Source organism: Megalobrama amblycephala, linkage group LG21 (assembly GCF_018812025.1).
Source record: "Megalobrama amblycephala isolate DHTTF-2021 linkage group LG21, ASM1881202v1, whole genome shotgun sequence".
Lineage (NCBI taxonomy): Eukaryota > Metazoa > Chordata > Actinopteri > Cypriniformes > Xenocyprididae > Megalobrama > Megalobrama amblycephala.
The window spans coordinates 140,306-158,597 of NC_063064.1; the positions used below are offsets into that span (position 1 = coordinate 140,306).

Here is an 18,292-nt window from a genome sequence, read left to right on the forward strand (position 1 = left end):
AGATTAAACGGGTCATGAACACGTCAAAGTGAACGGGGCATTGCTTTGCAGCTCACTACAATAAACACTTCAGTGCCATACAGCATCATCATGCACCCCTTTAGAAAGACACATGCACCAGTTTATAATGTTTACTTTGATGTGTCCAGTGTAGACAGACTCAAACCGCTGTGGTGCGTCATGTCAAAAAATGTGTGGGGTACAGATGCGTTGGATGGGTGTATTATAAGCAAGACGCTGCCATTCAAGTATTCACCTTACTTAATTACTTCCTCATGACACATAGCAACACAGCTATGGTATTCCTAATATGTTGGACCTTTTAGTGAAAGTAGTCTACTTTTACCTGTAACAATACAATTTTAACATACAATATAAGATTTTACATCAATTTAAAGACAAATGTAGAAAATTAAAAAAGTGAAATTGTACATTGAATGTTACCAAATTCATGAGACTAGTTAACAAAGACTGCGGTGCAGCATGTTTATTTGCTGTGTAGAAAATGTAGTCAGTCACACCATCGTTTGGCTCGATGAAAACGCGGGTCGGTTCTGGAGCGGTTCCCCTGATACAGCACCAAAGGGGAATGTTGTTTCCCTCTCTAATGTCTCCTGTGTCACTGGATAGCCATTGAAGAAGGAAACAGGACATTAACAGGAGCAAATCCGTGGCCTAATCCTTCATGAAAGTGTTTGGTGGCTCATGCTGAAGGGCTGCAGCGCTGGCCTTGTTTGTCTTTGACGCTTATCATTGTATGCTTGGGGACGTTCACCAGCTTTATGAGTCTCTGGAGTCAGAGAGAATGAGGAAAAGGAGGGAAGGTGGAAGTGTGTTTGGATGAAGAGAAAGTATTTAAATCTGTTCTGTTCATACTCCTTTTGACCTGAAACTCCGAATGGCCTCATTTTCATTGTCTGAACGGATTGACGCTGGCAGGAAGATGCAGCATGATGACACTTTTCACGGGCATAAACAGTATTAAAAGGGTCATGTCCTGTGCTTTTTATCATTTGTTTCCTCCCTGAGTTCAAATTATAATGTCTGTCAAGGTTTTTACAGCAGAAACATGACTATTTTATTTCTACCATCTCTCTCACGGATCTGGAACCGCATGAGTTTGAGTTGACTGAGCTGTTCCTTTAAATTCCTGTAGAACTATAGATCAACGGCAAGGTCATGGGTTCAATCCTCAGAGAATGCATCTGATTAAATGCACATTATGAATTTAATGTAATAACACTTTGGATAAAAGCATCTGCCAAGTACATACATGTAAATGTTTAAACAGGCAGTTTTGCAAAGGGAATAATTAACATTCGGTCAACCTTTACTCATCATGTTGTTCCAAACCTGAATGACTTTCTTCCTTCTGTGGAACATAAAGAGGTTATTTTGAGAATGGATGATGACATCATTTTAATTTTGGGGGGAAATATGCCTTTAAGGCTTAAGCATTTAAATGACCTCTGATATGATTGGCTAACCTCTGCATAGGTGTAATTCAGTGGGAGGAGCCAGGTGCTGAATACTAAAGTGTTGCTGATGTGAGATCATGATATGTTAATGAGCTAATAGCTTTGATGTCATAGCCATGATTTTTGAATGTTTTTGCCATTTAGTTAAAAAAAATAAAACTGTATTGATGGGATTCGTGTGGAACTGATTCTGATTCCATTTAACAATCCCCTTTTCCCCTAATTATCTGCTGTTAATAAATCTTTCTGATAGATTCTTTCAAAAGAAATGACTCAAAAACAAGTGATTATGAATCAGACTTCAGTGAATTCAGTGTAGAATTCAGTACAAATATTGAAACATTCTTAAATCAACATACATTTACTGAAGAAACAAAATGACTGAAGATATTAAGTCTTGTTTTCTCAAAAATGTTGAGTTTCTGCTTAAAATAAGAACAAATATCTGTCAATGGAGTCAGAAAAATAGTCTTTTTCCCAATTATTTTGACCCCTTTAGCAGATATTTGTTGTTATGTCAAAAGGTTAGTAAATTCTGTCATTAATTACTCTCCCTCATGTCGTTCCACACCCCTAAGACCTTCGTTCATCTTCAGAACACAAATTAAGATATTTTTGATGAAATCTGATGGCTCAGTGAGGCCTGCATTGAAAGCAAGTAAATTAACACTTTCAGATGTCCAGAAAGCTACTAAAAACATATTCAAAACAGTTCATGTCACTACAGTGGTTCAACCTTGATGATATAAAGTGACAAGAATACTTTTTGTGCACCAAAAAACAAAATAATGACTTTATTCAACAATATCTAGTGATGGGCGATTTCAAAACACTGATTCATGAAGATTCAAAGCTTTATGAATCTTTTGTTTCGAATCATTTGTTCGGAGCGCGTACCAAACTGCCAAAGTCACGTCAACCGTTACAATTTTGAAACACTTATGACGTAACGAAGCCTCGTTTACTGAAATCACGTGACGTTGGCACTCCGAACCACTGATTTGAAACAAAAAATTTGTAAAGCTTCAGTGTTTTGAAACCGCCCATAACTAGATATTGTTGAATAAAGTCGCTATTTTGTTTTTTTTGCGCACAAAAAGTATTCTCGTCTCTTCATAACATTAAGGTTGACCCACTGCAGTCACATGACTGTTTTAACGATGTCTTTAGTTCCTTTCTGGACCTTGAAAGTGTTGATCATATTGCCTATGGACGAGTCATAAACCTCTCAGATTTCATCAAAAATATCTTAATTTGTGTTCTGAAGATGAATGAAGGTCTTACGGGTGTGGAACGACATGAGGGCGAGTAATTAATGACAGAAATGTCATTTTTGGGTGAACTAACCCTTTAAACATGAAGTCACTTAATTTTGTTGTTTTTGTCATTTTTCCATATAACAAGACTTAATATAAAGGCATTGGGCTCTATCATAAACCCGGCGCAATGCGAAGTGTTTTTTGCTAGTTTCAGTTCGACGCAGTTATCATTTTCACGCCCTGCTCCACGTTGTTTAAACAGCAAATGCACTCGCACCCATCTGTTCGCCCATGGGCGTGCTGGTCTGAAAACAAGGTGTGTTCAGGTGCATTGTTGGCGTGTTGCTATTTTGAGGCAACTGAAAACGACTGCGTCATTGACCAACTGAAACCTGGTCTAAAGTCAATGGCGCAGTATTTTTTAGTTATTTAAAGGCTGTGTTAGTAATATGCATACAATACACGTACACTCTGATTATTACACACACAGGGACACACAGCAGCACTCAAACATGCCAAATATTAAAAATAAAAGGATTACAATGTAAATGATTATTATTGTGTACATAAAGATAAAAATGGATAGTCATTGCATGTATCAGAATTACCTATTTTCAGTAATGATGAATGAAATTGGCTAATTATTTGACCAATACACACATGTCAGGTTGAGGGTGTCTACATTCTGCCATGTAAATAGTGAATCCACCATGGTGTGAGCGCAACTGGCTTTTAAAGGGAATGGCAAATGAGACTCTGATTGGTTTATTGCACATTACGGCCAAAACACACACATGACTCTTTAAGAGAATAGGGACAACCCTTTTGGACCATGCACCTGGTGAGGCGACCGTTTTTTTCGTCGTTGAACTGGCAAAAGAGGATTCGGACACACCCTAAGTGCATCTGCGCCGTGAGCTTCAGACCAATAGGGCCCTAAATGTCATTTTGCTGCTCCAGTAAATGTGTCTTGATTTAAGAATGTGCTGAATTCTACACTGAAGTCTGATTCATAATCACTTCTTTTTGGATGTTTGTACTGGAAAACAAGGCAAAAATACTTTAGAGAATATCGTTTTTAGCAGTCCAAATGATCCTGTTTTTCACATGGTGTGCATGTGTCAAATAAAACAAAGATTATTTGGAATATATTTTACAAGAACATTCTATTTTAGTCTCACTAATTCAAAATCTCATGTTTAATTCAAAAATTTCTTTGAAATTATTTCTAAGTGAAAATTGTTCCTCACCATTTTTTTTTCCCACCATGGAAAAGCACCAACATATTTGGCTGTGCTTGTGTGCACTTGTATTTATGATACATATTACATGTAGTTGTTTATATTGTTGAAACTTCCAATCTTACAGGCTCGGTATAATTCATAAAGTGGCACAGCAGGACCCCCTGCCTGTGTGCTGAAGCTTAGAGCCCTCCCGCATTCAATAAAACACACACACACACACACACACACACACACACACACACACACACACACACACACACACACACACACACACAGGGACTAATGACGCAGCTACAGACGTCAAAGAGCTGCTCTCTGGGTTATTAGCTCCACCAGCGTACAGCATGCGTATCCCCTCCTCAAGAACCCCTAATTGCAAATATGCGACTCCTTGCTCATAATGCGATTAATCAGGAAAGCTCTCCTGACTGTGACTATCCAGCATCACAATATGAGGACACATGTGACGACTGGGTCATTGTTATCCCTGACCTCATAAATCGATCTCGATGGGATTTAGTCTCATGATGATTTTTGTACTAATGTTGCATGACAACATGTGTGATTCATTTGAGTGGGAAGAGTCTCATTAGCTCACACTGACCCCTGCTGAATGAACACGGTACTGCAGCAGATCTGCTCTGAAGGTTTAGGTTTCAGTCATTCTTGTATATTATATTCTTGTGTTTATATATATGTAAAATCAGGAGATCTGTCACCATCTAGTAAGCAATATTATCATAGTGTGAATGAGAGTAGTGCTCGTCAGCTGCGTGTCTCAGGAGAACTGTGGTGTGATGAAGCTGTAAACAAGCAACAGGACATTTTATTGATCGTTTGGTTTCTATTTCCGTAGTGTTGTGTTGTGTTCGGCAGCTCCGCTCACTGTGAAATCTCGTAGATACAAAATCCCACTCCACATAAATGTACATTTTCATTGAAAAGTTTGCTGATGTAAATCAATCAAAAGTGACAGTAAAGACATTTATAATGTTAAAAAGATTCTGTTTCAAATTAATGCTGTTCTTTTGAACTTTCTGAAAAACTCCTGAAACCTGTTTTCAACATTGATAATAATCATAAATGTTTCTTGAGCATCAAATCATCATATCAGAATGATTTCTGAAGGATCATGTGACACTGAAGACTGGACTAATGATGCTGAAAATTCAGGAATAAATTACACTTTACTATATATTCACATAGAAAACATTGGAATAATATTTACTGTTTTACTGTATTTTTGATCAAATAAAAGCAGAAGAGACTTCTTTCAACAACATAACAAAATCCCTAAACTTTTGAACGGTAGTGTGTTTTGACCATCAAATTATCTTCCCACAATAGTTTCATTAATTGCAGCGTTAACAAACCTGTGTGTTCAGAGGAGTGATTGTTTTCCTTCGCATGTCTGTGACATTACAATGGCTGTTATTTGAGTAGCTGCATATAAACAAGTTTAAACCTTAACTAACTTGAAGTTAATGACATTGGATGAATTTCTAAATATGAATCTCTCTTATTTTGTGGATTTGACACCACGAATGTGATTTGTGATTTACATCAAAGTGTCTTGAGCTCGAGCGCAAGGATTCATGGGTAATGCGTAATGCATCAGCCGCCTGTAAATTCCTCGTAATCTTCATGCCGATGCCTCAACCCCTCTTATCTTCCCCTCGGGCTCTTTCTTTAATTTGCTTTCAATTAAGATCGGCCGGCAACAGGAACTCTTGAGAGTGTGTACTCTGAGAGAGACGCGTGACTGTAATTGAACACACATATATATATATATATATACATCACCAGAAAGCATTGTGCTGTCAGATGAGTGTGGCCTTCATACGGAAACCACCGATAATTGCAGATTGGAAGTGTGTGTGGTTCATGAGAGTTTTTTATTTTAGATTTATTGAATGATTTTGTTTTTATAATGATGTATTTAAAGAGGAACCTCATACTTTGGCACAAAATCAAAAATTTTTTTTTTTTTTTTGCAAAAATATACAAATTTGTACCTTCCCTGCCAAAATGTTCTCTGTCCCTGAACTAAAATAGGTGTGTTTCCTAAAATATTACTTTTATTTAGAGAAATTATTTTGTCAGGTTGTTAATTAGGCTTCATTTGCAGTATGCAAAAAAAAAAAAGTTTATCCTTTGTTTGCATAATTATTTTTTTTTAAGCTTAGAACATTTGGTAACACTTTAGTATGGAGAACACATATTCAACATTACTACGACTTTTGCCTCAATAAACACCTAATTTACTGCTTATTGATAGTTAGTAAGGTAGATTTGTAGCGTTTAAGTTTAGGTATTGGGTAGGATTTAGAGATGCACAATAATGCATTAATATGTGCTTAATAAGTACAAAATAAACAGCCAATATTCTAGTAATATGCAAGATAATAAGCAACTAGTTAAAAGTAAAAATAATTTTCCATACTAAATTGTTACCAAAATGTGTGAAATATGGGTAACACTTTAGTATAGGGAACATGTATTCACTATTAACTATGACTTTTCCCTCAATAAGCTCCTAATTTACTGCTTATTAATAGTTAATATGGTAGTTTTGTAGCGTTTAAGTTTAGGTATTGGGTAGGATTATGAATGTAGAATAAGGTCATGCAGAATAAGGCATTAATATGTGCTTAATAATTACTAATAAACAGCCAATATTCTAGTAATATGCATGCTAATAAGCAAGTTAAAAGACCCTAAAATAAAGTGTTATCTATGGAGTCAAATTAATGCCTTAAAGTTTTGCACAAAAATAAAGTTTTGCAAAACACAAAAAATAAAAAAAGCAATAAAAAAATGTTTTGCAAACAAAAATAAAGAATTGCAAAATAAAATAAAGTATAAATAAAATGAGCGTTGCAAATGATTTAGTAGGTTTGAGCATGAAAAATATGTGGCAAAGATAAAATAGGATTACAGCTGTCATTGATTTTTGTAATTGATTATATTTTTATTTTTGCACTACGTTATTTTATTTTGCAATTCTTTATTTTTGTTTGCAAAACATTTTTTTTTGTGCAAAACTTTAAGGCATTAATTTGACTCCATAGTTAATATATGACACTCCATAATCGAAATATGACACTTTTGACAAAACATAATCAACAATACATCTTAAGCAAAATTTGTATCATTAAAAAATTATAACAGTTCTTTATATTGAAGATTTGTTCAAATTCATTGTGTATTTTTCTCTGAGACCTCAAACATAAGTAATGTAGCATTTTTCATGGACAATGTGTGACAAATATGATCAAGTTGGAAGTTTATTAATACTCCTTTTATATAAGATTAGGAAAATCCATGAAATATCACACTGATGCTTCAGTATTAAGTATGTTTTTGACATATTAAAATGGCTGTAGGGTCTCTCAGACCCCAAACTGAACATGTTGTTACTGCCACACACCAGGTGGCGCTAGAGATTGAGGAATATTTTTCTATACTGTTTATTTATCTTAAAAATATTTGTTGTCTTTCCAGATTCGGGGATTCCTGTCAAGATTTGACAACGTCCTTCCTGCAAGTTTGGCGTTCGACAAATGCACTGCATGCTCACCAGTAGTAAGTGCTTTTGATTTGGGATTGAGAAAAATTATTAAAAATGTTACGCAGTGCCAGAGTTGAAGCACTGAGGTTGAAGATTAAGAAAAGGTTTTGTTATTACAACAAAATCATTTACAATCAAATACTACGCTTGTGTAATTAGTGTCAGTCTAATGGTATCTCAAGCATGCTTCTTCTGCAGATATGTGAAGTATCTGTGGATGATGCATGTGTGTTAGAGAGGCCATGTGTTGTGAATTAGGCTCCTTGTTGATGTCACAACCGTATGTGAGTAATCAGGGCTGAATTGAAGTGTTTTTTCCCAGCGGGTACGCTGTTGTCGACGGGTTCACGTCTCATAAATCAGAGTTTGGCCGCTCGATCTCTTCTGCATGTGTGTATGTGCTCTCCCAGTGGTTTTTTAACCCACCCTCGCTCTTATTTAGTAGCTCCGGAGCCACTCCTTCCTCCCAAACACACACTCGTACGTGAATACAGCGAGTCTGAAGGCTCACAGTGAGTCGTAAGTGTTCCCTTCCCCCTCTTCTGCTGGCGGTCGAGTTGCACTCACTTTCTCTCCCAAGTTTTCTCTCGCTCTCTTTCTATTTTCTTTGCGCTGTAAAGACATAAAAGCCTCATAAAATGTCTCAGATCTTTACACTTTGATGTAAGACTGTTAGGAAACTGTGTGAGGTCAATGTCTAGCGGTTCCTATACATGTCTTTTAAAGAAATAGTTCACCTAAAAATCTAAATTTTATCATCAACACACAGACATTCAGGCACAATAAAGGTGGTACAATGCCACAGGTTCTAGAGAAGTTTATTAACTCTTACCCATTGTTTACAAACATGTGTTTCCAAAAACATACCAGTAGATCTTGAGTAAACACTGCAGCTGCATGTGTGTTTATTAGATGTTTTAAGTGTAGACATGTGCCGATATTCGGTAATACGATATATCACGGTAATGAATATACACGATATTGTTATCGTGGGCACCTCAAAATACTGTGAAAAATTATTTATTACGAATTATTTGAATTTTTATATTACATTTTAAGAATACTTTAACTATCAACCATATAAAATCCACAATACCGCTGTATGTGCCATCAAAGAGGCAAGTGCACTATGTAAACAAACCCAAGGTGCATGAGAAGCACATGGCAGAACGAATGAAAGAGACACTCTCTGACAGCAGAGGGCGCTGATAGAACAGCAGAAATGCAGCGGTTACCCCGGAAACTCCGTAAACAAAGCAGCTGTATTTACTACAGTATTTAAAATGCTTTGTATTCGCAATGTTGTTCATCACAGCACCAAATACTCAATACTTAAAGACTTAACTGGCTATTTATTTTCAAACTTTATCCGATAAAAAATGTGTGCGTATTCACAGAAACGCATCTCCGTGTGGACGGGGCCTTAAACATTTTTATATTTTAATATGCACTACAACATGCCCTATAATGATTGAACATTTTCTGCTTATTTGTTATTGTTCAGTAACACTTGATGACTAAATGATTAATGAAGGCTTCATTAGTTAACATGTTAATTCATTATTACCAAACTGACAATGAAAAAATACTTTTATTATAGCATTTAAAATAGCATTTATTAATGTTAGTTAATGTTAATTTCTAGAGATTATTAAATTATTTTACTTTAATTTTATTATTATTATTAAATTAAATTATTATTTTTTATTATTTTTATTAAATTAAAGTTTATTAAATTATTTAACTTTATTATTCAAGTTTATTAACATTACTAAAGTCAAAAGTTGTAATTATTATTTAATGGACCTAAAACTAACAATGATCAATTGTATTTTTTAACTAATATTAACAAAAAATAATACCTTCTGTAACAAATGTAGCTATTGCTCATTCTTAATTTTAGTTAATGCATTAAATAATGAGACCTTATATAGTGTTTCCTGTTGTTCTTTATAATGCATTTTTGCACTTTAATCTGTTTTAAACATTTTACTTTATAATTTGTGTACTGCGTTGTTGTATTTAAATGTTCAGATTTTTTTTTGTCATAAGAAAAAGAGTTCTTAAACCTGTTATACTATCACAACACTTTTTTTGCAACTTATTTCAATATTGCGATAATACCATATACCGTGATAAAAGCCTAAGCAATTATCGCAACATGAAAATTTGATACCGTCACATGCCTAATTAAGTGGTAAATGTGTGTTTAATTCACAAAAAACGCATGCATTCAGTCTGTCAGCCTCCATAGTGATATTACAATTGTGTCAAAATTATTGTGCATCCTACAAATAATCATGAGGATGGATAGATAATGGTGTGTGTTATATAAGCTATAGTAACAGTAGCTGAGCTGACAAATGAACATATGATCTTCATCAGGCAGCGTGTGGAGAAACAGTTGTGTGTCAGAGATGTTAGTGATGTTGCTCTCCATCAGCTGTGTGTGAGCCTGTAACCATGGAAACCAAACACTTGAGTCGTCCACAGACAAACGCTTGTAAATTTAGAGACGTTGTGTGTTATCCGTACTGAAGACAGATTGAAACAGTGTCCCTTTGAAATAAAACACTCCAGCGCACGTGAGGAGCTTACACCTCCAGAAGATGATTCGAAACACTAATCACATGATTCACATGATTTGCTGCTTAATGGGTTATGGTATCCCAAACATCACACCTTCACTTTAACACACACACACACACACACATACATTAGTAAACATTAGTAAAAGTCCCTAAAAACACCCGTGCAATAGTTTCCACAACAGGCACACCAGTGTAGCATTATCAGTTTTCTGTATTTTCTGTATTTCTTCAGGGTTAAAAGTTAAACGCTACTTTTCCCCAGCTCTGACCTCACAGGAGGAGCAGTCGTACGTGCAGTTCTGGCAGACATGGCGGCTGCATAACGATCTGAGGTTTTTATCTGCATGGAGCAAAAACCTCCACCATCTCTTCAAACAATTACAGGGGAAGTTACAAGAAGCAGTGGGAGGAGCCGGAGGAGAGCGCTGCTGTATGTAAACCAGATGTGCTGCTCGCCCTCCAAATCTCTCGCAAACACACACACTGCGTCAGTGATTTAATGGGCTTCATAAGTCAAAGGCTCCAATTTAAGGAGGTCCACTCTTGGAAAACACAATTAAATCTTGTTTAGCTGCTCCTCCTGCTGTTACGTTGCTAGGCAAGAAAGCAAGTTTATGCTCGTGATCTGTTTCAAATACAGTGTGATGTTTGTTCAAAGAAGATAAATACGTGTGCTTTGACAGAGAAAATGATTTGGTTTTGTAGTTTTGGTCTGTGTAAGCTTTATACGGTAGATTCTCAAAGGTTTTCAAGTAGTCTGTTTGTTTTTTTAGTAAAAGACGCTACATAAAAATCTCCTGCAATGGCATTTGTTTGACAGTTCACCTCAACGTTTTCTGGCGAGTGCATAAAAGATCTCTGTGAGCATTTGGTCATATTATCTACTTTTGCTAAATGTTTCTTCCTGAGGTCCAACAATAATGTTAGTCTGGTGTTCTTGCCTCAAAAACAATAATAGGGCTATAACTAATGATAATTTTGTTGATTGATTAATCTGTTGATAATTTTTTTTAAGTCATTTTAAAGATTAATCCTTTAGTTAACCTCATACAAAATACAAATAAAAAAAAAAATGAAAGTGCCAAGAATTAAAAGGCATCTATCAGTAATACAAACATCAACAGCGGTGAGAAAACAGCAGTTCAGAAAACATCTGATCATAGTGATGTTGATGTTTGCACCAGCTCGGCAATTTAGTACTTCAGTCACATGACATTTATTAATAAAGCACTTTAAAGGTGACCTAGAACGTTTTTTCACAAGTTGTAATATAAGTCTAAGGTGTCCCCTGAATGTACAGCTCAAAATACCCCATAGATGTTTTTTAATGAATTTTTTTAACTGCCTATTTTGGGGCATCATTAAATATGCACCGATTCAGCGCGCGTCCCCTTTAAATCTCTTGCTTCCTGCCCCCCTGAGCTCTTGACTCGAATACATTGCATTTACAAAGTTCACACAGCTAATATAACCCTCAAAATGGATCTTTACAAAGTGTTCATCATGCATGCTTCGGATCATGTGAGTATAGTATTTATTTGGATGTTTACATTTGATTCTGAATGAGTTTGATAGTGCTCCGTGGCTAAAGCTAACATTACACACTGTTGGAGAGATTTATAAAGAATGAAGATGTGTTTATGAATTATACAGACTGCAAGTGTTTAAAAATGAAAATAGCGACGGCTCTTGTCTCTGTGAATACAGTAAGAAACGATGGTAACTTTAACCACATTTAACAGTACATTAGCAACATGCTAACGAAACATTTAGAAAGACAGTTCACAAATATCACTAAAAATATCATGATATCATGGATCATGTCAGTTATTATTGCTCCATCTGCCATTTTTCGCTGTTATTCTTGCTTGCTTACCTAGTCTGATGATTCAGCTGTGCACAGATCCAGACGTTAATACTGGCTGCCCTTGTCTAATGCCTTGAACATGGGCTGGCATATGCAAATATTGGGGTCATACATATTAATGATCCTGACTGTTACGTAACAGTCGGTGTTATGTTGAGATTCGCCTGTTCTTCGGAGGTCTTTTAAACAAATGAGATTTATATAAGAAGGAGGAAACAATGGAGTTTGAGACTCACTGTATGTCATTTCCATGTACTGAACAACTATGCCAAGGTAAGTTCAATTTTCGATTCTATGGCACCTTTAAAGCAGCGGCTTTACAGTATTAAACATGAAAAACAGTGTCAATGTTGCTTTAAATTAGAATTACAGCTTCAGTTTTTACTATGAATCAGCTTTCCAGTGAGTTCATGTTTTTACTCGTGTCTGACCTCTACTGACTAAACAGGATGAATTTGGTGGCACAATAAACCTCACAAGAATCGAAAATGGGCTACTTTCCCATAGACTGGAGCCATAGACGTCTCTGGATCTGTGATCTTTCTTGCCATGACACATCAGCTTCAGTTCACACAGAGCGCACGTGAACCGATCATCTCTTCCCCTTTACAACACGAAATAAACATGAATGAATATCCGAAGGTATGATGAAAGATACAGTACAACTTACTGAAATCCGTATTATGTCACATTAATTGATCAATCCGTGTTTCAGCCGCGGAAAAGCGTCAAAAAAACAGCTTGTAAAAATGTCACATTTACCTCAGAAAAGCCATTCAATGTCCAAAAACTCATTAGTCAGCTACAAAAATGAACTTAGAGAGCGGTATTTTGATATATATCCACTGTGACTATAGGCTGTTGCATATTTATTGTACTTAACGTGTGCTTCAATACTGAATGTATGACAGCCACCATTTAAATGTTTTATATTAAATATTAAAAATGAGTAGAAACATAGTTATGTCATTAAAAATGTATTATAACGTTATTATAAAAAACTTCTTTATGTGTATTTTATATGTAAGTAGCTTACAAATAAATGAATTTTAACCTTTAATAATATAAAGATGTACCATCTGCGGTTCCCTGTATAGTTTCCAGCATTAGTTGCGAGATATTTTTTCTTTGAGGAAATTTGCCATGTATGCTGTACCTCATAGGCCCCAAATTAATCATTATTGAATTGAAGGTAATCAAATAGCAAGCTTCTGAATCAAAATCTAATCCAATTGTGAAATGTGTGCCAATGCCCAGCCCTAGTGTCAATGAATGTTTGTTTTTTGTTTTTTTTACTTCAAACAAATGTTGTTTTTTCCACTTGTTTTCTTGTCAGAGTGCACCAGAATGCTTAGTTTATATGTTAAAATCACAAAAAAAAAAATTTCTACTAGTCAACCAGAAAAATCTTTAGCCGAGGGCAGCCATACTCCAGACGTTTTGAGCAATAAAAATCATTTCATTCAAGCGCTCATCAACACAGGCATCTGTTGTTGCTTCTCCAGTTGTTGTTGTTCAGTCTCATCCCTTTCTTTTTCTAACTGTGAAACAACTGCGAACTGTGAAACAAGCCAGTGTCACCACTTTGTGGATCAACTAATTAGTACTAGTACATTCAAGGTGCGCTCGAGCTGAGCTCACATAGTACGTACTGGCTGCACACGTACAGTATGCACTCATACTACAGTGTGTTGATTGTGAAATTGATGTCACACTGTATGCACACCTTAGTGTATGTGTAGTATACTTTGGGCTTTAGAATTAAAGGGGACTTATAATGCCCCTTTTACAAGATATAATATAAGTTTCAGCTCTAAATCCCCCACAGGTCATTTATTATAGCTTGTCAAATTTACCCCTATTTTGTGAGCAAAAACACACCGTTTTTGTGTGTGTCCCTTTAAATGCAAATGAGCTGCTGCTCTTCTGGAAAGGGGGCGGAGCTTTAACAGCTCAACAACAACAAAGCTGGAGAATCTCACGCAGCCAAAATGAGGATTGTCAGTAACGGTGTTCAGCCTTACATTGTTCAAACCGGAGTCGACACTGATGGAGAGACTCAGGAAGAAGTTACAACTTTTAGACGTTTCTGTTAGTGGATAAATTGATGTAGTTGCTGTGGAGTTGATTCAACTCATCCACTAGCATGTGCCGTCATGTTCATCTTTTGTGTTGAATTGACCCTCGTTTGGTGTAAAATGACGGCATGTCAACAACACTCCACTACAACAACTCTTCCTCTTCTCTAAAGCAGCCCAACATGGACCCGCCCCCTTTGTTGCGTGTTCTCGTGGGCGGGGTTTATGTAAATTTTAGGGTTAGTGATGTCACAAACCCGGGATGAAGCTCGTTGTAGTCCCTACCAGCCATTTAAAAAGTGATTTCTGTAAAAGAAAATATCTCTCTTTGCATTGAACTTTGAGCGTCGTAACTTTGCAGATGTTGTTTATGCTCAAACAGCAACATTACACACTAACTAAAGTCAAAACCAGTACCACCCCTTTAAACAGGATGTTTTTGCTGTTTTCACGCCAGTTTCAACACACTCAACCAGGCCCCGCCCCTTTATTCTGCATATGAATTATTTAAATGAGGAATATTGTGACGTGTTCGTTCCTGGAAGAAAACTTCAGGGAGTTCAGAAACACTGAAATAGAGAATAACTCTTTGTGCTTTGGAACTTTGCAGAGCTTTTTCATGCTCAAACAGCAGCATTACACACTAAAGACAGACGAACATGGACAAAAGCAGAATAGGTCCTCTTTAAAGAACCATCTGAGTTCATGGAGCTTGGATAGATGAGCTCCTGTCTACTCTCGCCCGTTCTCTAACCCTCTCTGTCAGTCAAGTCATCCATGTCTGGTTCATTGAAAGCAGACGTCACTCTCCCCCTCAACTCAACAGTGCCGCCCATTCATCAGCCTCCGGCAGAAACTCGATCTCCTCTGAGAATGAGCTGTGTGAAAGGAGCCAGTGTGATTGTGGAGGGCTGTCTGTCTGAGGAGCGTCACTGAGATGGAGCTTGAGTGCTCTCAGCCCAACGGACAGTGGTGCCAGATGTCTGCCTCTCCCGCCCGGCCTCCCTTTGTGCACGGGGCACAGTGCCATGTTACCACAGTTTGAGATTGTGTTATCACTGTGTTTGGATGTGCACTGGTCCAACACGCCAGCTGTATTAGCAGATACCAGCTTCTCGGATATTACTGCACATCCGTATTTCACATCTGAACATTTTGAATCGGTCAATGTCAACTTCTAAACAAAATAGCATTGTGATTGTGCGTTTACAGCAAAGTTGGAGTCAAACACAAATAACCAAAGTAACTTTCAAGGAAAATCTGTTCACGCATTGGCCATATTTTCAGCGCCCAAACCAGATCTTCTCTACTTGAAAAGGGAAATACTGAAATTTCAAAAACAATTTAAATAGCATATTACATATCAGCACCAAAATCTGACATGAACTGCTGTTTCTTATGGTCAAATAGCATTAAAAATGCCAATACAGATGTGCAGTCCTAAAATCCCCAGAGTTAAATCAACTCTGCTCAGATTATATATGGTCCCTCTCTATATAGATACTTTCAGTGTGAAAGTTAATGAGATAATTAAGTGATTAAGTTATGATTGAGCATTAGTGATGAACACCTGCTGTTAACAAGCATAATCACTGAAAAGAAACACAATAACTACAAAGGATTCCAGTTACAGCCTCTCAAGATCTGATTAAACAACTCCACAAACAGCATATTATCTCAATAACTTTAACTCTGCTTCAGTGTTATTTTAACTTTTTGTTTTAAAAACGTGGCACTTACTGATTGGATCTTTTATTTAGAAGGCGGGGCTTATTCCACATTGCACTTTCTCTCAAACATAGTAATATGAATACTCTGACCACTTAAGACCCAGACCAATGAACTGAAACCCTGAGCCACTGCTGCTGTTATATATGAGGTAGTGCCATTAATTAACCATCATTTTGTTTTTGACAGGTTCTTGAGAATTATGAGCGAGAAGGTTTCCAGTTCCTTGCGAAGGTCTTCAACTCATCCCATTCCTTCCTGGAGGATCTGACAGGCTTGACTTTACTCCATCAGGAGACACAGGCAGCTGAGGTTAGACTATCTATATCAACCTATGTGTGCTTGTGGTGGTATTCAGCCTTGATCAGATTACTGCCAGGTATCATCATGTCTGATCAGATCCATTTGCACATATAAACTTGGAAATATACTAATCACAGACGGTTACAGAGGAAAGAGGTTCCAGCCTGCAACCTTCAAGTCCACTAGTCACATCTTGACTGATGCACCTAGTTCAGGATCAGACTGATTGTTTAGAGATGAGTGAATGATGATCTGTTCACTGTCAACTCAGACACAAGCACCAAAGCTTACAGCACATTGAAGAAATATGATCATGCTGATCAGTTTAAAAAGAAAAGAGGAACTCCTTTGAAGCATTAAATTACTGACGGCCACAACGGCTGTTGACGCGACATATGGTGTATATATGACACGATCCAGAGCCCACCTCACAAAACTCACATCAAACATGGGCAGTCAAGCCTCAAATTGGCTTCTCTGATCGCTAATATTCAATATCTGTCTGTAATGTTGCTACAGTACACAGCCAAATCTCCAGCTCTGCTTGGAGTACATATGGTCCCTCTCTAGATAGTGTTAAAGTAACACTTAACCAGAGTTAAAGTTAATGAGATAATTAAGTGATGATTGAGCGTTAGTGATGAACACCTGCTGTTAACAAGGAGAATCACTGAAGAAAAGAGAAACACAAGAACTACAAGTGACCTTAGCCACAGTCTTAGATGAAATAAACTGAAGATAAAATACATTATATCTCTCAAGATCTCAGTAGAGGAGGATTATATTTTCTTGATTCAGAGATTCTGCTTGTTAACAGCAGGTGTTCATCACTAATGCTCATTCATCACTGAATTAATCGCTTAATTATCTCATTAACTTTAGCTCCTCTTCAATGTTGCTTTAACACTATTTAGAGAGGGACCATATGTACTCCGAGCAGAGTTGATTTTGCTGTGTATGCAGCAGTATCTGTGCAAATTCATTGAGGGTTTCTGAGGTTTATTTGCATTTACATTTGTGCGTTTATCAGACACTTTCATCGAAAGCGACTCAAGGTCCGTTCACACCAAGAACTATAATGATAGAAATTTAGTTCTAAATTGTTTTAAATATAAAAGAATAGCAAAATTTACACCACAACTGTAACAATAAAGGCACAAAGAAACATTGGAATCATTTTCAGAACATTTTTTTTTTTCCTGCTGATGAACGATAAAAACAGCCAATCTGAATCCATCCTGCTTTAAAGAGCGCAAAGATTCATTGAAGGAGGAGGAATTCATTGAAGAAAAAGATGGAGATTTGTTTGTGTGTGTGTGTGTGTGCATTGGATTAAGGGTGTGGGGTTGTTGCAAGAGGTTTGTCTTCATCTGCTTCTTGAAGGATGTGAACAGAGAGAGTGAAGGGTCTGGAAAGCGACCTCGTTGTGAAGGAACAGCAAGGTGTCGCTCGTTCAGTGAGCGAAGCTGAATGATTACAGTACAAATACTATGAAACATGCATTTTGGGAAACAGCTGGAGCCTGTAGAACTCTGTGAATCTCTCTGTGGTGTTACAGTTACATCTTTCACACTATTCAGATTAGATTCGTTTCTGTGAGAAGGTTAGGTAGATTCATATTTCATTCTCATCCAGATTCATTAAGGAGACTCCTGTAAACAGAAGTGGCTACTTTAGAAGTAGCATCAGATGAGTCCACAGCTGATGCTAAATGTCTGAATGCCGTTTGTGGAAGTCTTAAATTTGTTGATGGAAACTTTTTTTAAAGGCCCGGATATACTTCGATTTCCACGTTCCGCTCCGTCTTGCGCACAAGTTAAGTGCGCGAGCCTTTCAACGTATATTCCTTTCGCGAGCACACTATCTAGTGGACTTTGTTTTCAAGCCTTGAAGTCAGTCGCACATGCTCTGTTGTACACACAGACGTCCGCGGATCCTCCTGATGATGACAATTATGTCACATGGACCGTTGCGGAACGCAGATAACTGAAGTATACTTTGGGCTTAAGGCTGGCTTTGAGGTACAGATACAGTGCTGCTGTTATGTAAAGGAAATGGCATCAGAACCACCTTTGAAAGATCATGAAATATAAGAGCTCACTGTACTATATAAAAAATCCTGCTAGTTTCATACCTCAAAAATTCCTCCAAAGAGCATTTGTTGAAACCAAGC

The 18,292-nt window shown here is 36.9% G+C and overlaps 1 protein-coding gene across 1 annotated transcript in view; it reads left to right on the plus strand.

Moving 5' to 3' along the window:
* Positions 1-18,292, plus strand: part of atg7 (ATG7 autophagy related 7 homolog (S. cerevisiae)) — a 97,125-nt gene that overhangs the window by 49,019 nt on the left and 29,814 nt on the right. The window contains exons 18-19 of the mRNA XM_048172227.1: positions 7,486-7,566; positions 16,006-16,128. Of these exons, the coding sequence (XP_048028184.1) occupies positions 7,486-7,566; positions 16,006-16,128 (204 nt within the window). The remainder of the gene's footprint in view (positions 1-7,485; positions 7,567-16,005; positions 16,129-18,292) is intronic.